Source organism: Molothrus aeneus, unplaced genomic scaffold, assembly GCF_037042795.1.
Source record: "Molothrus aeneus isolate 106 unplaced genomic scaffold, BPBGC_Maene_1.0 scaffold_258, whole genome shotgun sequence".
In the NCBI taxonomy this organism is placed as follows: domain Eukaryota; kingdom Metazoa; phylum Chordata; class Aves; order Passeriformes; family Icteridae; genus Molothrus; species Molothrus aeneus.
In genome coordinates, this window is record NW_027098922.1 from 53,764 (window position 1) to 76,011 (window position 22,248).

Below are 22,248 nucleotides of genomic sequence, written 5' to 3' on the forward strand. Positions count from 1 at the left end.
CTCTAATTTGTCCCTCCTATTTGTCCCTCCTTTCCGACACTTCTCAGCATTCAATTGGCTCAGCCTTTGTCACATCTGTGTTTTCTCGTTGCTGATTGGCTCCTGGAGCTGTCAATCAGAGCTGTTGCCAAGGGACATCGCCTCGTTGATCCCGCCATGGCGGCGGCGCTCCTGTGACGGTGGCGGGCGAGACCCCGCGGGCGGCCATACCTGACGTGGCTGCGGCCCCGTCTGTCTTTTCGTGGTCTAAATAAGCCGTGCCCGAATCGGGGCCGGTCTTTGGGGCGGTACGGCGCTTTCCCGTACAACTTCCTTTCTTCTTTAGCCCCACCCTTTCCGCCTTCATGCCCTCATCCTATTGGCGTATTCTCCATTCATCCCTATTTCCGCGGCGCTGATTGGCTGCTACCCCCATCAATCTTCCCGTTGCTACGCAACACCACCAAAGGGCGGAGACTAAGGCTGCCATGGCGGCGCCCATCAGCGAGCCTTCAGCGTCCGTGGCTCTGTCGGAGCTCACGGCGCTGCTCTTGCCGTCCTCCCCCGCCGCTCTCGAAGCAGCCGAGGCCGCCCTGGCCCTGTCGGGCAGCGACTCAGGCCGGGCGCTCCTCGCTGAACACCCCGCGGCCTTATCGGCCTTGTCCGCCATGGCAGCCTCGGCCTCGCGTGGAGCGCGGCCCGCCTTGGCCGCGCTGGTGAACGCATCCTCCGAGCCCGCCGCGCTGGAGCCGCTTCTCGCCGCTGTCCCTTCTCTTCTCCCGCTTCTCCCCAGCTCCGGAGCGGCCTGCGGGGTGATGGCAAACCTGAGCCGGGACGCGGCGGCGGCGCCGCGGGTGCTGCGGGCGCTGGGCCCCGGAGCGGAGGCGCTGCTGCTGCGGGCGCTGAGCGCGGAGCGGCCGCCGGGGGAGCTCGGGGCGCTGCTCTGCAACCTCAGCCAGGCCCCCGAGGGCCGCCAGGTGCTGCTGGAGCCCTCAGGGTGAGCTGGAATAAGAAATGGGAAATTTATTTTATTTTACTTTATTTTATTTTATTTTATTTTATTTTATTTTATTTTATTTTATTTTATTTTATTTTAAATTTCAGCTGCTCTGCAACCTCAGCCAGGCCCCCTAGGGCTGCCGGGTGCTACTGGAGCCCTCAGGGTGAGGGGGGATAAAAAATAGGAACTTTTTATTTTTTAAAATTTTTAATTTTAAATTTCAGCTGCTCTGCAACCTCAGCCAGGCCCCCGAGGGCCGCCGGGCGCTGCTGGAGCCCTCAGGGTGAGAGGGAATCAAAAATGTGAATTTTTATTTTAAATTTCGGCTCCCGAGGGCCGCCGGGCAGTGCTGGAGCCCGAGGGGTGAGGGGGGATCAAAAATGGGAATTTTGATTTTTTATTTTTATTTTTATTTTAAATTTCGGCCCCCAGCGGAGCTCGGGGCGCTGCTGGAGCCTGAGGGGTGAGGGGGGATCAAAAATGGGAATTCTTATTTTATTGTTATTTTAAATTTCGGTCCCCGGCGGAGCTCGGGGCCCTGCTGGAGCCCGAGGGGTGAGAGGGGATCAAAAATGGGAATTTTGTTTTATTTTAATTTTTATTTTTATTTTAAATTTTGGCCCCCGTTAGTGTTCGGGCCCTGCTGGAGCCTGAGGGGTGAGGGGAGAATCAAAAATGGGAATTTTTATTTTTTATTTTTATTTTTATTTTAAATTTCGGTCCCTGGCGGATCTCGGGGTGCTGCTGGAGCCTGAGGGGGGATCAAAAATGGGAATTTTTATTTTTATTTTATTTTTATTTTAAATTTCGGCCCCCGGCGGAGCTCGGGGCGCTGCTGGAGCCTGAAGAGTGAGGGGGAATCAAAAATGGGAATTTTTATTTTAATTCTATTTTTATTTTTATTTTTATTTTTATTTTTATTTTTATTTTTATTTTTATTTTTATTTTTATTTTTATTTTCGGCCCCCGGTGGAGTTCAGGGCCCTGCTGGAGCCTGAGGGGTGAGGGGGGATCAAAAATGGGAATTTTTATTTTTTATTTTTATTTTTATTTTAAATTTCGGCCCCTGGCGGATCTCGGGGCGCTGCTGGAGCCTGAGGGGTGAGGGGGGAATCAAAAATGGGAATTTTTATTTTTTATTTTTATTTCTATTTTAAATTTCGGCCCCTGGCGGATCTCGCGGCGCTGCTGGAGCCTGAGGGGTGAGGGGGAATCAAAAATGGGAATTTTTATTTTTATTTTTATTTTTATTTTATATTTTAAATTTCGGTCCCCGGCGGAGCTCGGGCCCTGCTGCAGCCTGAGGGGTGAGAGGGGATCAAAAATGGGAATTTTTATTTTTTATTTTTATTTTTATTTTTATTTTAAATTTCGACCCCTGGCAGAGCCCGGGGCGCTGCTGGAGCCTGAGGGGGGAGGGGGAATCGAAAATGGGAATTTTTTTGATTTTGTTTATTTAATTTTACTTTATTTGTTGTGAATTATTTTTATTTCTGAGAACCAAGGCTGGAATTGTGAATTTGGGCTGGTTTTTTTGTGATTTTTTTGGGTGATTTTTGAGTGAATTTTGTGATTTCTGTGGTAATTTTTGTGACTTTTTTTGATTTTATTTATTTTATTTTATTTTATTTTATTTGTTGGGAATCATTTTTTTTTCTGAGAACCAAGGCTGGAATCGTCATTTTGGGGTGGTTTTTTGTGATTTTTTTGTGATTTTTTTTGTGATTTTTTTGGGTGAATTTTGTGATTTTTGTGATAATTTTTGCCATTTTCTAAAATTTTATTTATTTAATTTTACTTTATTTGTTGGGAATTATTTTTATTTCCGAGAACCAAGGCTGCAATTGTGATTTTGGGCCGGTTTTTTGTCATTTTTTGGGTGATTTTTTGGGTGAATTTTGTGATTTTTGTGATCATTTTTGCCATTTTTAAAAATTTTATTTATTTAATTTTACTTTATTTGTTGGGAATTATTTTTATTTCCGAGAACCAAGGCCGGAATTGTCATTTTGGGGTGGTTTTTTTTGTCATTTTGGGGTTTTCCAGGCGGGTTCTGAGGCGGCTCCTGGCCCTGCTGCGCTGCCCGGACGTGGAGCTGAGGAGGGGAATTGTGGGGGCGCTCAGGAACTGCTGCTTCCAGCACGGTAAAACCCGGGAATAGGGGATTTAGGGATTTGGGGGATTTAGGGGATTTAGGGGATAAATGGGATTTAGGGGATTTATGGGATAAATGGGATATAGGGGATAAATGGGATAAATGGGATATAGGGGATAAATGGGATATATGGGATATGGGAATGCAGCGCTCAGGAATTGCTGCTTCCAGCATGGTAAAAGCCGGGAATAGGGGATTTAGGGGATGTATGGGATTTATGGGATAAATGGGATATAGGGGATGTGTGGGATATGGGGTGTATGGGATGTATGGGATATGTGAATGGAGCACTGAGGAATTGCTGCTTCCAGCACGGTAAAACCCGGGAATAGGGGATTTAGGGATTTAGGGGATTTAGGGGATAAATGGGATTTATGGGATAAATGGGATATAGGGGATAAATGGGATGTATGGGATAAATTGGATGTATGGGATATAGGGGATAAATGGGATATAGGGGATGTGTGGGATATGGGAATGCAGCGCTGAGGAATTGCTGCTTCCAGCATGGTAAAACCCGGGAATAGGGGATTTAGGGGATTTAGGGGATTTATGGGATTTATGGGATTTATGGGATAAATGGGATATATGGGATATATGGGATATATGGGATATATGGGATATATGGGATATGGGAATGCAGCGCTCAGGAACTGCTGCTTCCAGCACGGTAAAACCCGGGAATAGGGGATTTAGGGATTTAGGGATTTAGGGGATATATGGGATTTATGGGATAAATGGGATTTATGGGATAAATGGGATATAGGGGATAAATGGGATATATGGGATATGGGAATGCAGCGCTGAGGAATTGCTGCTTCCAGCACGGTAAAACCCGGGAATAGGGGATTTAGGGATTTAGGGGATAAATAGGATTTATGGGATTTATGGGATAAATGGGATATAGGGGATAAATGGGATATATGGGATATGTGGGATATGGGAATGCAGCGCTCAGGAATTGCTGCTTCCAGCACGGTAAAACCCGGGAATAGGGGATTTAGGGGATAAATGGGATTTATGGGATTTATGGGATTTATGGGATAAATGGGATATGTGGGATAAATGGGATATATGGGATATGGGAATGCAGCGCTCAGGAATTGCTGCTTCCAGCACAGTAAAACCCAGGAATAGGGGATTTAGGGATTTAGGGGATGTATGGGATTTATGGGATAAATGGGATATAGGGAATAAATGGGATAAATGGGATAAATGGGATATTTGGGATATGGGACTGCAGCGCTCAGGAACTGCTGCTTCCAGCACGGTAAAACCCGGGAATAGGGGATTTAGGGATTTAGGGGATTTAGGGGATTTAGGGGATTTAGGGATTTAGGGGATTTATGGGATATATGGGATTTATGGGATCAATGGGATCAATGGGATATAGGGGATAAATGGGATATATGGGATATATGGGATATATGGGATATGGGAATGGAGCGCTGAGGAATTGCTGCTTCCAGCACGGTAAAACCCGGGAATAGGGGATTTAGGGATTTAGGGGATTTAGGGGATGGATGGGATATATGGGATTTATGGGATAAATGGGATATAGGGGATGTGTGGGATATGGGGGATATATGGAATGTATGGGATATGGGAATGGAGCACTGTGAAACTGCTGCTTCCAGCATGGGAAAACTTGGGAATTTTGGGATAGATGGGAATTTGGGATGTATGGGATCAATGGGATAAATGGGATTGATGGGATATATGGGATATGTGGGATATGGGATGTATGGGATATGGGAATGGAGCGCTGTGGAACTGCTGCTTCCAGCACGGGGAAAAAATCGGGAATTTGGGATATGTGGGATTCATGGGATGTATGGGATCAATGGGATGTGTAGAATATGTGGGATATGTGGGATTTATGGGATGTATGGGATCAATGGGATGTGTAGAATATGTGCGATATGTGGGATTTATGGGATATATGGGATGTATGGGATACATGGGATATATGGGATATAGGGGGTATATGGGATATATGGGATATAGGGGGTATATGGGATATATGGGATATAGGGGGTATATGGGATATGGGGGATATGGGATATATGGTTTATATGGATATGTGGGATATGGGGTATGTGGGATATATGGGATGTATGGGATAAATGGGATGTATGGGATATGGGAATGGAGCGCTGAGGAATTGCTGCTTCCAGCACGGGAAAAAATTGGGAATTTGGGATTTAGGGGATAAATGGGATATATGGGATAAATAGGATATATGGGATGTATAGGATAAATGGGATATATGGGATAAATGTGATATATGGGATGTATAGGATAAATGGGATATATGGGATAAATGTGATATATGGGATGTATAGGATAAATGGGATATATGGGATAAATGGGATATAGGGGATGTATGGGATGTATGGGATATAGGGGATGTATGGGATATAGGGGATGTATGGGATGTATGGGATGTATGGGAATGGAGCGCTGTGGAACTGCTGCTTCCAGCACGGGAAAACATTGGGAATTTGGGATTTAGGGGATTTAGGGGATTTATGGGATATAGGGGATATATGGGATAAATGGGATAAATGGGATGTAAGGGATATATGGAATATATGGGATAAATGGGAGATGTGGGATTTATGGGATAAAGGGGATATATGGGATTTAGGGGATGTATGGGATATGTGGGATAAATGGGATCAATGGGATGTGTGGGATATGTGGAATTTATGGGATATATGGTTTATGTGGGATATGTGGGATTTATGGGATGTATGGGATATCTGGGACTTATGGGATCAGTGGGATATGTGGGATCAGTGGGATATGTGGGATATGTGGGATCAATGGGATATATGGGTTATATGGGATATGTGGGATATATGGGATGTATGGCATAAATGGGATCGATGGGATGTATGGGATATATGGGATATGTGGAATTTATGGGATATGTGGGATGTATAGGGTGTATGGGATATGTGGGATATGGGATATATGGGATGTGTGGGATATATGGGATGTATGGGATCGATGGGATGTATGGGATATGTGGGATATATGGGATCAATGGGATCGATGGGATCGATGGATTTACGGGATCAATGGGATACATGGGATTTATGGGATAAAATGGATATATGGGATAAATGGGATGTATGGGATATGGGAATGCAGCGCTGTGGAACTGCTGCTTCCAGCTGGGGAAAACCTGGGAATTTGGGACTGATGGGATAAAGGGGACTGGGATATGGGATATAGGGGATATATGAGATGTATGGGATAAATGGGATATATGGGATGTATGGGATTTATGGGATATGTGGGGTATGGGAATGGAGCCCTGAGGAACTGCTGCTTCCAGCACGGTATCAGGATATGGGATTGGGATGGGAATGGGATCAGGATATGGGGTTGGGATGGGAATGGGAATGGGATCAGGATATGGGATTGGGATCAATAATGGGTTAGGAATGGGATTGGGGTTGGCATGGGGATGGGATCAGGAACAGCGGGATCAGGGAAGGGGAGAGGGGGAGAGTTTGGTTGGTGGGTCCAGGGATGGGAACAGGAACGGGATTGGGATTGGGAATGGGATTGGGATTGGGAATGGGAATGGGATTGGGAATGGGAATGGGATTGGGATTGGGAATGGGAATGGGATTGGGATTGGGAATGGGAATGGGATTGGGAATGGGAATGGGAATGGGATTGGGAATGGGATTGGGATTGGGATTGGGATTGGGAATGGGAATGGGATTGGGAATGGGAATGGGATTGGGATTGGGAATGGGATTGGGATTGGGATTGGGATTGGGATTGGGAATGGGAATGGGATTGGGATTGGGAATGGGAATGGGATTGGGATTGGGAATGGGAATGCGCTGGACAAAACTGGGATTGAGGGGATCCAGGGGGAGTTTGGGATCTGCTCTGTGGGATAAAGAGATGGGGAAGAGGGAATGGGCTCAAATTGGGATTTTTGGGAAAATTCACTGGTTGGGAATGGGATTGGGGTTGGGATGGGGATGGGAATAAGATTGGGATGGGAATGGGATCAGGATATATGGGATTGGGATGGGAATGGGATTGGGATCAGGATATGGGATTGGGATCAAGAATGGGATGGGGGTTGGCATGGGAATGGGATCAGGATATGGGATTGGGATGGGAATGGGATTGGGATGGGGAATGGGATTGGGATTAGGGATTAGGAATGGGATCAGGATATTGGGATTCGGATGGGGTTGGGAATGGGAATAGGATGGGGATGGGATCAGGATATGGGATTGGGGATGGGAATAAGATTGGGATTGGGAATGGGATTGGAATGGGATCAAGAATGGGAATGGGATCAAGAATGGGATTGGAATGGGATTGGGATTGAAATGGGATTGGGGATGGGGTGGGGATGGGAATAAGGTTGGGATGGGAATGGGATCAGGATATGGGATTGGGATGGGAATGGGATTGGGATAAGGATATGGGATTGGGATCAAGAATGGGATGGGAATGGGATTGGGGTTGGCATGGGGATGGGATCAGGATATGGGATTGGGATGGGGATGGGATTGGGATTGGGATGGGAATAAGATTGTGATGGGAATGGGATTGGGGAATTGATTGAGAATGGCATTTGGATCAGCATTAGGATTGGGATTGGGGATGGGATTGGGATCAGGATATGGGATTGGGATCAAGAATGGGATGGGAATGGGATTGGGATTGGGATCAAGATTGGGATGGGAATGGGATTGGGATGGGATCAGGATATGGGATTGGGATGGAAATAAAATTGGGATTGGGATGGGGTTGGGAATGGGAATGGGATTGGGATGGGATTTGGATTAGGAATGGGAATGGGTATGGGATGGGACTGAGATTAGGAATGGGAATGGGATTGGGATTAGGAATGGGGATTGGGAACAGGATTGGGATCGGGATTGGGATTTGGATTCCAGTTGGGATTAGGAATGGAAACAGGATTGGGATTAGGAATGGGATTGGGAACGGGATTGGGATTAGGAATGGGGAGTGGGAATGGGATTGGGATTGGGATGGGGTTGGAATTGGAACAGGATTGGGATGGGAATGGAAATGGGATTAGGATTGGGATTAGGAACGGGATTAGGAATGGGATTAGGAACGGGACTGGGAATTTCTGCTGGAATTTTGTGCTGAGGTTCCCAAATCCCCTGGGCCTGGCAGAAAACCACGAGCGGCTGCTGAGCCCCGAGCTGGACGCGCTCCCGATGCTGCTGCTGCCCCTGGCCGGGAACGAGGAGCTGCCCGAGCACGAGATGGAGCGTGAGGGACACTGGGGAATCGGGAATTTTTTGGGAATTTTTGGGGAATTTTTTGGGAATTTTTTTGGAATTGTTTTGGGCATTTAATGGGAATTTTTAAAGATTTTTTTCGAAAATTGTTGGGATTTTGCGGGGATTTTTTGTGATTTTTGGGGGTATTTTTGGGGTATTTTGTGGGATTTTTGGGGGATTTCTTGGGAATTTTTGGGGATTTTTTTTTGGGAAATTTTGAGAAAATTTTAGGGAATTTTTTAAGATTTTTTGGGGATTTTTTTGGATTTTTTTTGGATTTTTGGGGGATTTTTGGGGGGAATTTTTGGGAATTTTTTGGGATTTTTTGGGGAATTTTTGGGGATTTTTTTGGATTTTTTGGGGGGATTTTTTTGGGAATTCTTGCAGAATTTGTGGGTGTTTTTTGGGGATTTTTGGGGGCGATTTTTTGGGGATTTTTGGGAATTTTTGCGGAATTTGTGGGTATTTTTTGGGATTTTGGGGGATTTTTTTAAAATTTTTTCTTTTATTTTTGGGGGAATTTTTGGGGGAATTTCTTGGTATTTTTTTCTGAATTTTTGGGGGAAATTTTGGGAATCTTTTGGGAATTATTTCAGAATTTTTTTTGAAATTTTATTCGGATTTTTAAAATTTTTTTATCATCTCCCAAATTATTTTATTTTATTTTAATTTAATTTTATCTTGTATTTTATTTTATTTTTTACTGTATTTTATTTTATTTTATATTTTATTGTATTTTATTTTATGTTTTATTTTATTTTTCATTGTATTTTATTTTTCTATTTTATATTTTATTTATATTTTATTTTATTTTATACTTTATTTTCTATTTGATTTTATTGTATTTTATTTTTTATTTTATTTATATTTTATTTCATATTTTGTTTTATTTTATTTTATATTTTATTTTATTTCATTTTATTTTATTTTTATTTTTTTTTAATATATTTTATTTTCTATTTTATTTTATTTTCTATTTTATTTTATTGTAGTTTACTTTATTCTATAATTTATTTTATTTTTTATACTTTATTTATTTTATTTTATTTTATTCTATTTTATTTTTACTTAATTATTTTATTATTTTTTTATTATGTTGGTTTTATTTTATTTTTTTATATTTTATTTTTTATTTTATTTTATTCTATTTTATTCTATTTTATTTTTACATAATTGTTTTATTATTCTTTTATTATTTTGATTTTATTTTATTTTTAAATTTAATTTATTTTATTTTCTATTTTATTTTATTTTATTTTATTTTATTTTATTTTATTTTATTTTTCCCCCCCCAGAGCTGCCCGTGGATCTGCAGTTCCTCCCTCCCGAGCACCAGATTTGATTTTATATTTTATTTTATTTTATTTTATTTTATTTTATATTTGATTTTATATTTCATTTTATATTTGATTTTATATTTCATTTTATATTTGATTTTATCTGCAGTTCCTCCCTCCCGAGCACCAGATTTGATTTTATATTTTATTATATTTTATTTTATTTTATATTTGATTTTATATTTGATTATATATTTAATTTTATATTTTATTTATTCCCCCAGAGCTGCCCGTGGATCTGCAGTTCCTCCCTCCCGAGCACCAGATTTGATTTTATATTTTATTTTATTTTATTTTATTTTATTTTATTTTATTTTATTTTATATTTCATTTTATATTTGATTTTATATTTTATTTCCCCCCAGAGCTGCCCGTGGATCTGCAGTTCCTCCCTCCCAAGCACCAAATTTAATTTTATATTTTATTACATTTTATTTTATTTTATTTTATTTTATTTTATTTTATATTTCATTTTATATTTAATTTTATATTTTATTTATTCCCCCAGAGCTGCCCGTGGATCTGCAGTTCCTCCCTCCCGAGCACCAGATTTGATTTTATTTTTTATTTTATTTTATTTTATTTTTTATTTTATTTTATTTTATATTTTATTTTATTTTATTTTATTTTATATTTGATTATATATTTAATTTTATATTTTATTTATTCCCCCAGAGCTGCCCGTGGATCTGCAGTTCCTCCCTCCCGAGCACCAGATTTGATTTTATATTTTATTATATTTTATTTTATTTTATATTTGATTTTATATTTGATTATATATTTAATTTTATATTTTATTTATTCCCCCAGAGCTGCCCGTGGATCTGCAGTTCCTCCCTCCCGAGCACCAAATTTAATTTTATATTTTATTACATTTTATTTTATTTTATTTTATTTTATATTTCATTTTATATTTAATTTTATATTTGATTTTATATTTCATTTTATATTTGATTATATATTTAATTTTATATTTTATTTATTCCCCCAGAGCTGCCCGTGGATCTGCAGTTCCTCCCTCCCGAGCACCAGAGGGAGGAGGAGCCCGAGATCCGCAAAATGCTCCTGGAAACGCTGCTGCTGGTGAGGGACCGAATTTGGGGTTCCCTGAGGAATTTGGGGGTTCCCGAGGAAATTTTGGGGGTTCTATGAGGAATTCTGGGGTTTTTTTGAGGAATTTTGAGGTTTCTATGAGGAATTTTGGGGTTTCTTTGAGCAATTTTTGGGGTTCCTTGAGGAATTTTTGAGGGTTCCTTGAGGAATTTTGGGGTTTCCTTGAGGAATTCTTGGAGGAATTTCAAAGGTTCCGTGAGGAATTTTGGGGTTCCTTGAGGAATTTTGGGGGGTTCCCCTGAGGAATTTTGGGGTTCTATGAGGAATTTCGGGTGTTTTTGAGGAATTTTGGGGTTTCCATGAGAAATTTTGGGGGTTCCTTGAGGAATTCTTGGAGGAATTTCAAAGGTTCCCTGAGGAATTTTGGGGTTCCATGAGGAATTTTTAGGGGTTCCTTGAGGAATTTTTGGGGATTTTTTGATGAATTTTGGGGGTTCCTTGAGGAACCTTTGAAATTCTTGGAGCCGTTTCAAAGGTTCCATGAGGATTCTTTGCGCGTTCCATGAGGAATTTTGGGGTTTTTTGAGGAATTTTTGGGGGGTTCCCTGAGGAATTTTTGGGGGGGTTCCCTGAGGAATTTTGGTGTTCTATGAGGAATTTTGGGGTTTTTTGAGGAATTTTGGGGGTTCCATGAAGAATCTTTCAAATTCTTTGAGAAATTTTAAGGGTTCCATGAGGAATTTTGGGGGTTCCTTGAGGAATTTTTGGGGTTCCTTGCAGGAATTTTGGGAGTTCCATGAGGAATCTTTGAAATTCTTGGAGGAATTTTAAAGGTTCTATGAGAATTTTTTGGGGGTTCTTGGAGGAATTTTGGGGTTTCTTTGAGGAATTTTGGGGTTTCCATGAGAAATTTTGGGGGTTCCTTGAGGAATTCTTGGAGGAATTTTAAGGGTTCCCTGAGGATTTTTGGGGTTCCTGAGTAATTTTGGGGTTCCTTGAGGAATTTTTGGGTTTTTTTTGAGGAATTTTGGGGTTTCTTTGAGGAATTTTTGGGGGTTCCTTGAGGAATTTTGAAATTCTTGGAGGAATTTTAAAGGTTCCTTGAGGAGTTTTTTGGGTTCCTTGAGGAATTTTGGGGTTTTTTGAGGAATTTTTTGGGGTTCCTTGAGGATTTTTGGAGTTCCTTGAGGAGTTTTTGGGGTTTCTTGGAGGAATTTTGGAATTCATGGAGGAATTTTGGGGGTCTCATGAAGGTTTTGGGGAGTTCCTTGAGGAATTTTGGGGTTCCTTGCTCAGATTTTGGGGTTCCTTGAGGAATTTTGGGGTTCCTTGAAAATTTTGGGGGTTCCATGAAGGTTTTTGGGAGTTCCATGAGGAATTTTGGGGGTTCCTTGAGGAATTTTGGGATTTCTTTGAGTAATTTTGGGGTTCCTTGCTTAATTTGGGGGTTCCTTGAGGAATTTTGGTGTTCCTTGAGGACTTTTGGGTTTCTCTGAGGAATTTTTGGGGTTCCTTGAGGAATTTTGATGCTTCTTTGAGGAATTTTGATGCTTCTTTGAGGAATTTTGGGGTTTCTTTGAGGAATTTTGGGGTTCCTTGAGGAATTTTTGGGGGTTCCATGAAGAATCTTTGAAATTCTTGGAGGAATTTTAAAGGTTCCTTGAGGAGTTTTTTTTGGGTTCCTTGAGGAATTTTGGGGTTTTTTGAGGAATTTTTGGGGTTCCTTGAGTAATTTTGGGGTTTCCTTGAAAATTCTGGGGGTTCCTTGAGGAGTTTTTGGGGTTTCTTGGAGGAATTTTGGAATTCATGGAGGAATTTTGGGGGTCTCATGAAGGTTTTGGGGAGTTCCTTGAGGAGTTTTGGGGAGTTCCTTGAGGAATTTTGGTGTTCCTTGAGGACTTTTTGGTTTCATTGAGGAATTTTGGGGTTCCTTGAGGAATTTTGGGGGTTCCTTGAAAATTTCCGGGGTTCCATGAAGGTTTTTGGGAGTTCCTTGAGGAATTTTGGTATTCCTTGAGGAATTTTGGGGTTTCTTTGAGGAATTTTGGGGGTTCCTTGAGGAATTTTTGGGGGTTCCATGAAGAGTCTTTGAAATTCTTGGAGGAATTTTAAAGGTTCCTTGAGGAGTTTTTTTGGGGTTCCTTGAGGATTTTTTGGGGTTCCTTCAGGAATTTTGAGGTTTCTTTGAGGAATTTGGGGGGTTCCTTGAGGATTTTTAGGGTTCCTTGAGGAATTTTGGGGTTTCCTTGAAAATTCTGGGGGTTCCTTGAGGAGTTTTTGGGGTTTCTTGGAGGAATTTTGGAATTCATGGAGGAATTTTGGGGTTTCCTTGAGGAATTGTTGGGGTTCTTTGAGGAATTTTTGGGAGTTCCATGAGGAATTTTGGGGTTTCTTTGAGGAATTTTTGGGGTTCCTGAGGAATTTTGGGGTTCTTTGAAGGGATTTTGAAATTCCCCCCATTTTGTGTCCCCGTGGGCAGCTGGCGGCCACGGCGGCCGGGCGGCTCCGGCTCAGGGCCTGCGGGTCCTACCTGGTGCTGCGGGAGCTGCACGGGCGCGAGAGGAACCCGCGGGTGCTGCGCGCCTGCGGCAAACTCATCCAGGTGCGGCCAAGGGGCCTTTGGGGCCTTTGGGGGGTTTGGGGTTTGGGGTTTGGGGTTTGGGGTTTGGGGTGTTTGGGGTTTGGGGTTTGGGGGGTTTGGGATTTGGGGTTTGGGGTTTGGGGTTTGGGTGAAAGATTTTGGGGTTTGGGGTTTGGGGTGTTTGGGGTTTTGGGGTTTGGGGTTTGGGGTTTTGGGGTGGAAGATTTTGGGTGTTGGGGTTTGGGGTTTTGGGGGTTGAAGGATTGGGTTTTGGGGTTTGGGTTTTGGGGTTTGGGGTTTGGGGTTTGGGGTGAAAGATTTTGGGGTTTGGGGTTTTGGGGTTTGGGAATTGGGGGTTGGGGTTTGGGGTTTTTCGGGTTTGGGTTTTTGGGGTTTGGGGTTTGGGGTGTTTGGGGTTTGGAGTTTTGGGGTTTGGGGTTTTGGGGTTTGGGGTTTGGGGGGTTTGGGGTTTGGGGTTTGGGGTTTGGGTGAAAGATTTTGGGGTTTGGGATTTGGGGATGGGGTGAAAGATTTTGGGGGTTGGGGTTTGGGGTTTGAGAATTGGGGATTGGGGTGTTTGGGGTTTGGGATTTTGGGGTTTTTGGGGTTTTTGGGGTTTGGCGTTTGGGGTTTGGGGTTTTGAGGTTAAAGATTTTGGGGTTTGGGGTTTTGGGGTTTGGGGTTTGGGGTTTGGGGTTTTGGGGGTTGAAGGATTGGGTTTTGGGGTTTGGGGTTTGGGGTTTTGGGGTTTGGGGTTTGGGGTTTGGGGTTTTGGGGTTTGGGGTTTTGGGGTGGAAGATTTTGGGTGTTGGGGTTTGGGGTTTTGGGGGTTGAAGGATTGGGTTTTGGGGTTTGGGTTTTGGGGTTTGGGGTTTGGGATTTTGGGGTTTGGGGTGTTTGGGGTTTGGGATTTGGGGTGTTTGGGGTTTGGGGTGTTTGGGGTTTGGGGGTTTGGGGTTTGGGATTTTGGGGTTTGGGGTGTTTGGGGTTTGGGGTTTGGGGTTTGGAGGTTTGGGGTTTGGGGTTTGGGGTTTGGGGTGTTTGGGGTTTGGGGTTTGGGAATTGGGGGGTTTGGGGTTTGGGGTTTGGGGTTTGGGGTTTGGGGTGTTTGGGGGTTTCGGTGAAAGATTTTGGGGTTTGGGGTTTTGGGGTTTGGGAATTGGGGGTTGGGGTTTGGGGTTCTTCGGGTTTGGGGTTTGGGGTCTTGGGGTGGAAGATTTTGGGGTTTGGGGTTTTGGGGTGTTTGGGGTGTGGGGGTTTGGGGTGAAAGATTTTGGGGGGTTTGGGGTTTGGTGTTTGGGGTTTGGGGTGTTTGGGGTTTGGGGTTTGGTGTTTGGGGTTTGGGTTTGGGGCGTGTGGGGTTTGGGGTTTGGAGTTTTGGGGTGAAAGATTTTGGGGGTTGGGGGTTTGGGGTTTTGGGGGTTGAAGGACTGGGTTTGGGGGTTTGGGGCATTTGGGGTTTGGGGTTTGGGGGTTTGGGGTTTGGGGGTTTGGGGGTTGGGGTTTGGGGTGTTTGGGGTTTGGGGTGTTTGGGGTTTGGTGTTTGGGGTGTTTGGGGTTTGGGGTTTGGAGTTTTGGGGTTTGGGGTTTGGGGTTTGGGGTTTGGGGTTTGGGGTTTTGGGGTGGAAGATTTTGGGTGTTGGGGTGTTTGGGGTTTGGGTGTTTGGGGTTTGGGGGTTTGGGGTGAAAGATTTTGGGGGGTTTGGGGTTTTGGGGTTTGGGGGTTTGGGGGGTTTGGGGTTTGGGGCGTTTGGGTTTGGGGTTTGGGGTTTGGAGGTTTGGGGGTTTGGGGGTTTAGGGCATTTGGGGTTTGGGGCATTTCGGGTTTGGGGTTTGGGGCATTTGGGGTTTGGGGGTTTGGGGTTTTGGGTGAAAGATTTTGGGGTGTTTGGGGTTTGGGGTTTGGGTTTGGGTTTTTGGGGTTTGGGGTTTCTGCCGTTGGGGTTTGGGGTTTGGGGCATTTGGGGTTTGGGGGTTTGGGGTTTGGGGTTTGGGGTTTGGGGTTTGGGGTTTGGGGGGTTTGGGGTTTGGGTTTTTGGGGTTTGGGGTTTGGGGGGTTTGGGGTTTGGGATTTTGGGGGTTTGGGGTTTGGGGGGTTTGGGGTTTGGGATTTTGGGGGTTTGGGGTTTGGGGTTTGGGTTAGGGTTAGGGTTAGGGTTTGGGGTGTTTGGGTTTGGGGTGTTTGGGGTGTTTGGGGTGTTTGGGGTGTTTGGGGTTTGGGAATTTGGGAGTTTGGGGTTTTGGGGTTTGGGGGGTTTGGGGTTTGGGGTCTTGGGGTGGAAGATTTTGGGGTTTTGGGTCTTGGGGGTTTGGGGTTTTGGATTTTGAGGTTAAAGATTTTGGGGTTTGGGGTTTTGGGGTTTTGGGGTTTGGGGTTTGGGGTTTGGGGTTTTGGGGTGGAAGATTTTGGGTGTTGGGGGTTTGGGGTTTTGGGGGTTGAAGGATTGGGGTTTGGGGTGTTTGGGGGTTTGGGTGAAAGATTTTGGGGTTTGGGGTTTTGGGGTTTGGGGGTTTGGGGTTTTTGGGGTTTGGGGTTTGGAGTTTTGGGGTGAATGATTTTGGGGTTTGGGGTGAATGATTTTGGGGTTTGCGTTTTGGGGTTTGGGAATTGGGGGTTGGGGGTTTGGGGTGAAAGATTTTGGGGTTTGGGGCATTTGGGGTTTGGGAATTGGGGGTTGGGGGTTTGGGTTTGGGGTGAAAGATTTTGGTGTTTGGGGTTTTGGGGTTTGGGTTTGGGGTGAAAGATTTTGGTGTTTGGGGATTTGGGGTGTTTGGGGGTTTGGGGTTTTTGGGGTTTAGGGGTTTGGGGGTTTGGGGTCTGGGGTGTTTGGGGTAAATGATTTGGGGGTTTGGGGTGAAAGATTTTGGGGTTTGGGGCATTTGGGGTTTGGGAATTGGGGTTTGGGGTTTGGGGTTTTGGGGTGAAAGATTTTGGGGTTTGGGGTTTGGGTTTGGGGATTTGGGGTTTGGGGTTTGGGTTTTGGGTTTTTGGGGTGAAAGATTTTGGGGTTTGTGGTTTGGGTTTGGGGATTTGGGGTTTGGGGATTGGGGTGAAAGATTTGGGGGTTTGGGGATTTGGATTTTGGATTTTGCGGGTTTTGGGGTTTTGGGTGAAAGATTTTGGGGTTTGGGGATTTGCGGGTGAGGGTTGGGGTGAAAGATTTTGGGGTTTGGTGGTTTGGGGATTTGGGGTTTGGGTTTTTGGGGTTTGGGGTTTTGGGGTGAAAGATTTTGGGGATTGGGGATTGGGGGTTTGGGGCATTTGGGATTTGGGGTTTGGGGTGTTGGATTTTGGGGAGTTTTGGGGGTTTGGGGTTTTGGGTGGAAGATTTTGGGGTTTGGGGTGTTTGGGGTTTGGGGTGTTTGGGGGTTGGGGTGAAAGATTTTGGGGTTTGGGGATTTGAGGTTTTGGGGTTTGGGGTTTCAGGGATTTGGGCGGGATTTTATGGAGGTTTGGAATATGGGGTTTGGGGTTTTTGGGGTTTTGGGGGTTTGGGGCATTTGGGGCATTTGGGGCATTTGGAGTTTGGAGTGAAAGATTTTGGGGTTTGGGGGTTGGGGTCTTGGAGTTTGGGTTTTGGGGTGAAAGATTTTGGGGGTTTGGGGTTTGGGGTTTTTGGGCTGTTTGGGTTTGGGGGTTTGGGGTTTTGGGTTTTGGGCTTTTTGGGGTGAAAGATTTTGGGGGTTCGGGGTTTTGAGATTAAAGATTTTGGGGTTTGGGGGTTTGGGGTTTTGGGTGAAAGATTTTGGGGTTTGGGGTTTGATTTTGGGAGGTTTTGGGGTTTGGGATGGGATATTTTGGGGGTTTGGGGTGGGATTTTCTCCATTTTTGGGGTTATTTTGCGGGGATTTTGTCATTTTTGGGGGCATTTTCTCCGTTTTTGGGGTTATTTTGGGGGGATTTTGTCATTTTTGGGGGCATTTTCTCCATTTTTGGGGTTATTTTGGGGGCATTTTCTCCATTTTTGGGGCTATTTTAGGTGGATTTTCTCCATTTTTGGGGCTATTTTAGGTGGATTTTCTCCATTTTTGGGGCTATTTTAGGGATTTTCTCATTTCCTGGTGTCCCCAGGTGCTGATCGGGGACGAGCCGGGGCCGGGCCTGCAGAACCTGCTGGAGGTGCCGATCCCCGAGGAGCTGGAGCAGCACCTGAGACACCTGGACAGCGAGGAGGAGGAGGAGGAGGAGAGGAAGGAGCGGGAGGGGACGGGGACAGACAGGTGACAGCGGGACAGGGCACCAGAGTGGCACCAGGTGACACCAGGTGACAACGGGACAGGGGACCAGAGTGGCACCAGGTGACACCAGGTGACAACGGGACAGGGCACCAGAGTGGCACCAGGTGACACTGGGACAGGGCACCAGAGTGACACCAGGTGACACCAGGTGACAACGGGACAGGGGACCAGATTGGCACCAGGTGACAATGGGACACGGCACTAGAGTGGCACCAGGTGACACCAGGTGACAACGGGACAGGGGACCAGATTGGCACCAGGTGACAATGGGACACGGCACTAGAGTGGCACCAGGTGACACCAGGTGACAACGGGACAGGGGACCAGATTGGCACCAGGTGACAATGGGACACGGCACCAGAGTGACACCAGGTGACACCAGGTGACAGCGGGACAGGGCACCAGAGTGGCACCAGGTGACACCAGGTGACAGTGGGACACAGCACCAGAGTGGCACCAGGTGACAGCGGGACAGGGGACCAGAGTGACACCAGGTGACAATGGGACACGGCACCAGGTGACAATGGGACATGGCACCAGAGTGGCACCAGGTGACAGCGGGACATGGCACCAGAGTGGCACCAGGTGACACCAGGATGGCACCAGGTGACAACGGGACACAGCACCAGGTGACAATGGGACATGGCACCAGAGTGGCACCAGGATGGCACTAGGTGACAACGGGACACGGCACCAGAGTGGCACCAGAGTGGCACCAGGTGACAATGGGACACACACCAGGTGACAACGGGACACGGCACCAGAGTGGCACCAGAGTGGCACCAGGTGACAAAGGGACACGGCACCAGAGTGGCACAGGATGGCACGAGGTGACAATGGGACACACACCAGGTGACAATGGGACACACACCAGGTGACAATGGGACACAGCACCAGGTGACACTGGGACATGGCACCAGAGTGGCACCAGGTGACAATGGGACACGGCCAGGTGACAGCGGGACACGGCAGCAGGTGACACCAGGTGACAACGGGACATGGCACCCGGTGACAACGGGACGTGGCTGGGTGACACCAGAATGGCACCAGTGACACTGGGATGGCACCAGGTGACACCAGAATGTGGCCAGGTGACACCAGAATGGCGCCAGGTGGCACCAGAGTGGCTCTGGGATGGCACCAGGTGACACCAGAATGTGGCCAGGTGACACCAGAATGGCGCCAGGTGGCACCAGAGTGGCACCGGGTGACAACGGGACACGGCACCAGGTGACAATGGGACATGGCATCAGAATGGCACCAAGTGACACCAGGTGACACCAGAGTGGCACCAGGATGGAGCCAGGTGACACCAGAATGGCACCAGAGTGGCATCAGGTGACAACGGGGCATGGCACCAGGTGATAACAGGATGACACCAGGATGGCACCAAGTGACAGCAGAGTGTGGCCGGGTGACACTGGGACATGGCCAGGTGACACCAGGATGGCACCAGGTGACACCAGAGTGGCAGCAGGTGACACCAGGATGGCACTGGGATGGCACCAGAGTGGCAGCAGGTGACACCGGGACAGGGCACCAGAGTGACACCAGAGTGACACCAGAGTGACACCAGAGTGACACCAGGTCACACTGGGACACGGCCGGGTGACACCAGAGTGGCATCAGGTGACACCAGAATGACACCAGAGTGACACCGGGACATGGCCAGGTGACACCAGGATGGCACCAGGTGACATCAGAGTGGCACCAAATGACACCAGAATGGCACCAGGTGACACTGGGACATGGCTGGGTGGCACCAGGATGGCACCAGGTGACATCAGAGTGGCACCAAATGACACCAGGATGGCACCAGGTGACACCGGGACGCGGCCAGGTGACACCAGAGTGACCCCAGGAGGGACTGCAGGGACACTGAGCTGTCCCCAAGGAGCCACCACGCGGCCGTGGTGTCCCCAAGGGTCACCGTGGTGACAATAAAATGTCCCCAAGGAGCCACGGCGGTGGCACTGAGGTGTCCCCAAGGGCCACCACAGTGACAGTTGTGTCCCCAAGGGCCACCATGGCTCTGTAGTGTCCCCGAAGAGCCACCGAGATGACAGCGAAATGTCCCCAAGGAGCCATGGCGGTGGCAGCGTGTCCCCAAGGGTGACCACGGTGACACTGAGCTGTCCCCAAGGGCCACCATGGTGACACTGAGCTGTCCCCAAGGAGCCACCAAGAAGGACAATGTGTCCCCAAGGGCCATCACGGTGTGGTGTCCCCAAGGGTCACCGTGGTGACAATAAAATGTCCCCAAGGAGCCATTTGGTGGCCCTGTGTCCTCAAGGGTGACCACGGTGGCACTGAGGTGTCCCCAAGGGCCACCACAGTGACAGTTGTGTCCCCAAGGGTCACCACGGTGTGGTGTCCCCAAAGAGCCATCAAGGTGACAATGAAATGTCCCCAAGGAGCCATGGTGGTGGCCCTGTGTCCCCAAAGGCCACCACGGTGACACTGAGCTGTCCCCAAGGAGCCACCACAAGGACAATGTGTCCCCAAGGGTCCCCATGGTGACAATGAAATGTCCCCAAAGATCTGTGTTGGTGGCCCTGTGTCCCCAAAGGTCACCACGGTGGCAGTGAGGTGTCCCCAAGGGCCACCATGGTGGCAGTGAGGTGTCCCCAAGGGCCACCGCAAGGCCAACGTGTCCCCAGGGGTCACCACGGTGTGGTGTCCCCAAGGAGCCATCGAGGTGACAGTGAAATGTCCCCAAGGATCCGTGCTGGTGGCCCTGTGTCCCCAAGGGCCACCACGGTGACACTGAGCTGTCCCCAAGGGTCCCCGTGGTGTCAATAAAATGTCCCCAAGGATCCGTGCTGGTGGCCCTGTGTCCAGCGTGGTGTCCCCAAGGGTCACCGTGGCAATAGTGAGGTGTCCCCAAGGATCCAGGTTGGTGGCAGCGTGTCCCCAAGGGCCACCATGGTGACACTGAAATGTCCCCAAGGGCCACCACAAGGACAGCGTGTCCCCAGGGGTCGCCACGGTGTGGTGTCCCCAAAGAGCCATCGAGGTGACAGCGAAATGTCCCCAAGGAGCCATTTGGTGGTGGCCCTGTGTCCCCAAAGGCCACCACGGTGACACTGAGCTGTCCCCAAGGGCCACCACAGGACAGCGTGTCCCCAAGGGCCACCGTGGTGACAATAAAATGTCCCCCAGGATCCGTGCTGGTGGCCCTGTGTCCCCAAGGGTGACCACGGTGACAGCGAAATGTCCCCAAGGGCCACCACAGTGACAGTTGTGTCCCCGGGGGCCATCACGGTGCGGTGTCCCCAAGGAGCCATCGAGGTGACAGCGAAATGTCCCCAAGGAGCCATTGTGGTGGCCCTGTGTCCCCAAAGGCCACCACGGTGACACTGAGCTGTCCCCAAGGAGCCATGGTGGCACTGTGCCCCCAAGGGTGACCACGGTGACACTGAGCTGTCCCCAAGGGCCACCACAGGACAACGTGTCCCCAAGGGCCACCATGGGGGTGTGGTGTCCCCAAGGGCCACCGTGGTGACAAATGTCTCCCCAAGGATCTGTGCTGGTGGCCCTGTGTCCTCAAAGGCCACCACGGTGACAATAAAATGTCCCCAGGGATCCAGGTTGGTGTCACTGTGTGCCCAAGGGTCACCGTGGTGACAATGCCACTGATGTCCCCAAGGGGCCCCTGTGGTGGCACTGAGGTGTCCCCCAGGGCCGCACTGGTGACAGTGCCACCAATGTCCCCAAGGAGCCACCACAGTGACAGTGACGGCACCAGGGAGCCACACTGGTGACAATGCCACCGGTGTCCCCAAGGGTCCCCACGGTGACCATGCCAGGGGTGTCCCCAAGGGTCAGTGAGGGTGACAATGCCACCAATGGCCCCTAAGGGTCAGTGACGGTGACAATGCCATGGGTGTCCCCAGGGGTCCCCATGGTGACAATGCCAGGGGTGTCCCCCAAGGGTCAGTGACGGTGACAATGCCATGGGTGTCCCCAAGGGTCCCCATGGTGACAATGGCACCGGTGTCCCCAAGGGTCAGTGACAGTGACAATGCCACCAATGGCCCCTAAGGGTCACCATGGTGACAATGCCATGGGTGTCCCCAAGGGTCAGTGAGGGTGAGAATGCCACCAATGTCCCCAATGGTCAGTGACAGTGACAATGCCAGGGGTGTCCCCAAGGGTCAGTGAGGGTGAGAATGCCACCGGTGTCCCCAAGGGTCCCCATGGTGGCCCTGCCTGTCCCCTCCCCCTACAGCCAATAAAAGGATTTGACCCCAAAGCTGCTGTGGGGACATTTGGGGACATCGGAGGGGATTTGGGGACATCGGAGGGGATTTGGGGACACTGGGGAGGGTTTGGGGGGGATCTGGGGACACTGGAGGGGATTTGGGGACACTGGGGGCACTTGGGGACACTGGGGCTGAGTTTGGAGGTGTCAGGGGAGATTTGGGGACACCAGAAGCGAGTTTGGGGACATCGGAGGGGATTTGGGGACATTGGGGGAAATTTGGGGACATCTGAAGGGATTTGGGGGCATTTGGAGACATCTGAGGGGATTTGGGGACACTGGGGATGCTCGGGGACAATTGGGCTCAATTTGGGGACATGGGAGGGGATTCGGGGACACC

General features: G+C 47.7%; 1 protein-coding gene across 4 annotated transcripts; it reads left to right on the forward strand.

Annotated features, from left to right (window-relative positions):
- The first annotated feature begins 461 nt into the window (after positions 1–461).
- On the forward strand, positions 462–20,460 carry HGH1 (HGH1 homolog). Of its 4 annotated transcripts, none has more exons than XM_066570183.1 (9): positions 462–976; positions 3,026–3,123; positions 8,325–8,423; positions 10,763–10,854; positions 13,304–13,426; positions 17,478–17,938; positions 18,308–18,714; positions 18,789–19,121; positions 19,165–20,460. In XM_066570183.1, exons 1-6 carry the CDS (start codon positions 468–470, stop codon positions 17,628–17,630), a joined length of 1,074 nt encoding a protein of 357 aa, XP_066426280.1. In that variant the 5' UTR covers positions 462–467; the 3' UTR covers positions 17,631–17,938; positions 18,308–18,714; positions 18,789–19,121; positions 19,165–20,460. The 4 variants fall into 4 exon arrangements, with proteins under 4 accessions (XP_066426280.1, XP_066426278.1, XP_066426279.1 ...); XM_066570181.1 differs by having other exon boundaries at positions 17,478–17,660; positions 17,715–17,938; positions 18,789–20,460; XM_066570182.1 differs by having other exon boundaries at positions 17,478–17,626; positions 17,715–17,938; positions 18,789–20,460.
- Positions 20,461–22,248: the final 1,788 nt, after the last annotated feature.

Excerpts from the sequence above, each read along its gene's own strand:
- HGH1 (XM_066570180.1), top strand. The coding sequence starts at position 468 with ATGGCGGCGCCCATCAGCGAGCCTTCAGCGTCCGTGGCTCTGTCGGAG. Across the intron at positions 977-3,025 it reads GTGCTGCTGGAGCCCTCAGG|GCGGGTTCTGAGGCGGCTCC; the intron begins GTGAGCTGGAAT and ends GGGGTTTTCCAG. Across the intron at positions 3,124-8,324 it reads GAACTGCTGCTTCCAGCACG|AAAACCACGAGCGGCTGCTG; the intron begins GTAAAACCCGGG and ends TGGGCCTGGCAG.